Source organism: Octopus bimaculoides, chromosome 20 (assembly GCF_001194135.2).
Source record: "Octopus bimaculoides isolate UCB-OBI-ISO-001 chromosome 20, ASM119413v2, whole genome shotgun sequence".
Classification (NCBI taxonomy): Eukaryota; Metazoa; Mollusca; class Cephalopoda; order Octopoda; family Octopodidae; genus Octopus; species Octopus bimaculoides.
This window is the reverse complement of record NC_069000.1, coordinates 36,288,974-36,290,821: the sequence shown is the minus strand read 5'-3', so window position 1 is coordinate 36,290,821 and position 1,848 is coordinate 36,288,974. Positions and strand designations below refer to the sequence as shown.

The 1,848-nt window shown below is 37.0% G+C and overlaps 1 protein-coding gene across 2 annotated transcripts in view; it reads left to right on the top strand.

Moving 5' to 3' along the window:
- Window positions 1–1,848, top strand: part of LOC106883580 (CXXC-type zinc finger protein 1) — a 33,954-nt gene that overhangs the window by 18,501 nt on the left and 13,605 nt on the right. For both annotated transcript variants that reach the window (XM_014934639.2, XM_014934640.2), the window contains exon 5: window positions 1,389–1,484. In XM_014934639.2, the coding sequence (XP_014790125.1) occupies window positions 1,389–1,484 (96 nt within the window). The remainder of the gene's footprint in view (window positions 1–1,388; window positions 1,485–1,848) is intronic.

The following is a 1,848-nucleotide window of genomic DNA, read 5'->3' as shown; positions in this document are numbered from 1 at the left end:
AAAGAGGCCTGTCGTGTATATATATATATATATATACACACACATGTTTTTGTGTCTGTATTTCTCCCTCCCCCCTCTCCACCATCACTTGACATCCGATGTTGTGTTTACGTCCCCGTAACTTAGCAGTTTGGCAAAAGATACCGATAGAATAAGTACTAGGTCCTGGGTCAATTTGTTTGACTGAAGGCGGTGCTCCAGCATGGCCCCAGTCAACTGACTGAAACAAGTAAAACAATAAAAGAATAAAAGAAATCAAATGGCTATGAGGGTCCAGTAGATTAAAATATGAGTCAAAGGGGGTCCATAGGGAAAGAAATGGTTGGGAACCACTAATCTAGCAGATTTATGATTTGTAGGTATGTGGTATTTCATTATGCCCCTGTAATATACTATAGTTTACATACCATCTCCAGGAATGCGTTTGATATATAAATTGGTATATCCAATAGCTTCACACTGCTGTATGTGGTGACTATATAAGCAACGTGTGCTGACTCTGATTTCTATAGAATATCTGTAGAAATAACCTTAGCACAAAATAACTAGCAGACCTTTGGTGCATCCTTGATCAGGTTTCTGCTCAATAATAACATAATGTCCTACTCATATTCTAATTTCAACAAAAATCTTTTTGAAAAATTGGTGTGGTTATGTGGTAAGGAGTTTGCTTCCCACGCTCGTGGTTTTAGGTTCAGTCCCTCTGCATGACACCTTGGGCATGTGTCTTCTACTATAGCCCCAGGCTGACCATGGCCTTGTGGGTGGATCTGGTAGATGGAAATTAAAAGAAGTCCATCACCATTTGACAACTGGTTTTGGCTTGTTTACATCCCCATAACTTAGTGGTTTGGCAAAAAGAGGTTGACAGAATAAGTACCAAGTTCAAAAATTGGTACTAGGGTTGTTTATTTTTTTTACTAAACCCTTCTGTGTCTCAGGTTAAGAGTCCACATAGATGCTCTCCCATAAGTTCATCTTATATTTAGGTACTGGCAGCAGAAAGGACTAGTTAATTAATCTATTTCAAATTATCACAATTACTGCTAAAGCTTCATAAAGGCATGTGGCTGAGTGATTAAAGTGTTGTACTCATAATTGCATGATCAGAGTCTTGAGTCCTGGACTGGGCAGTGTGTTGTGTTCTTGAGTAAAAACACTTCACTTCATGTTGCTCAAGTCCACTCAGCTGTAAATGAGTAACACTGTGATGGACTAGCGCTCCATTTAAGGGGAATGTTGTGATCTTGGTCACGTTATATATGCCATGAAATCTGGGCAACCGGTTCTGAGTCCTAGGACATAAAATGGTACTTATTTACTGAAGCTTCATTTTTTTTCCTTCTTTTTCTTTCTGGCCTTCATTTCTTTATGTTTTTTTTCTTTAGGACAAAACTAAACAGAAGAAAAAGTCATCTCGGCGGTGTGGAGAATGTATATCATGTCATCGACAAGAAGATTGCAGCCGTTGTGATTTCTGCAAGGTATAAAGAAACTATTCTGCTTATTTCTTTAATACTGGTTCTGTGGAGAAAGTTAGTTGGTTGTTCAAATCTGGACAATTATCCTCAATTGGTCCAGTTCAAGCAGACTTATGAGCAGAGACATTTCAGTCATGATCATCTCGAACTGTTTTTTACACAGAGTGTAAGACTTTGGGCAAGTGTTTTCTACGATAGCCTCAGGCTCACCAAAGCCTTGGGAGTGGATTTGGTAGAAACTGAAAGAAGCCCATTATATATATATATTTATATTTATATATATATATGTGAAAATATATATATATATATGTGTGTGTGTGTAAATATATATATATATATATATATATCTATATATATATATATATAT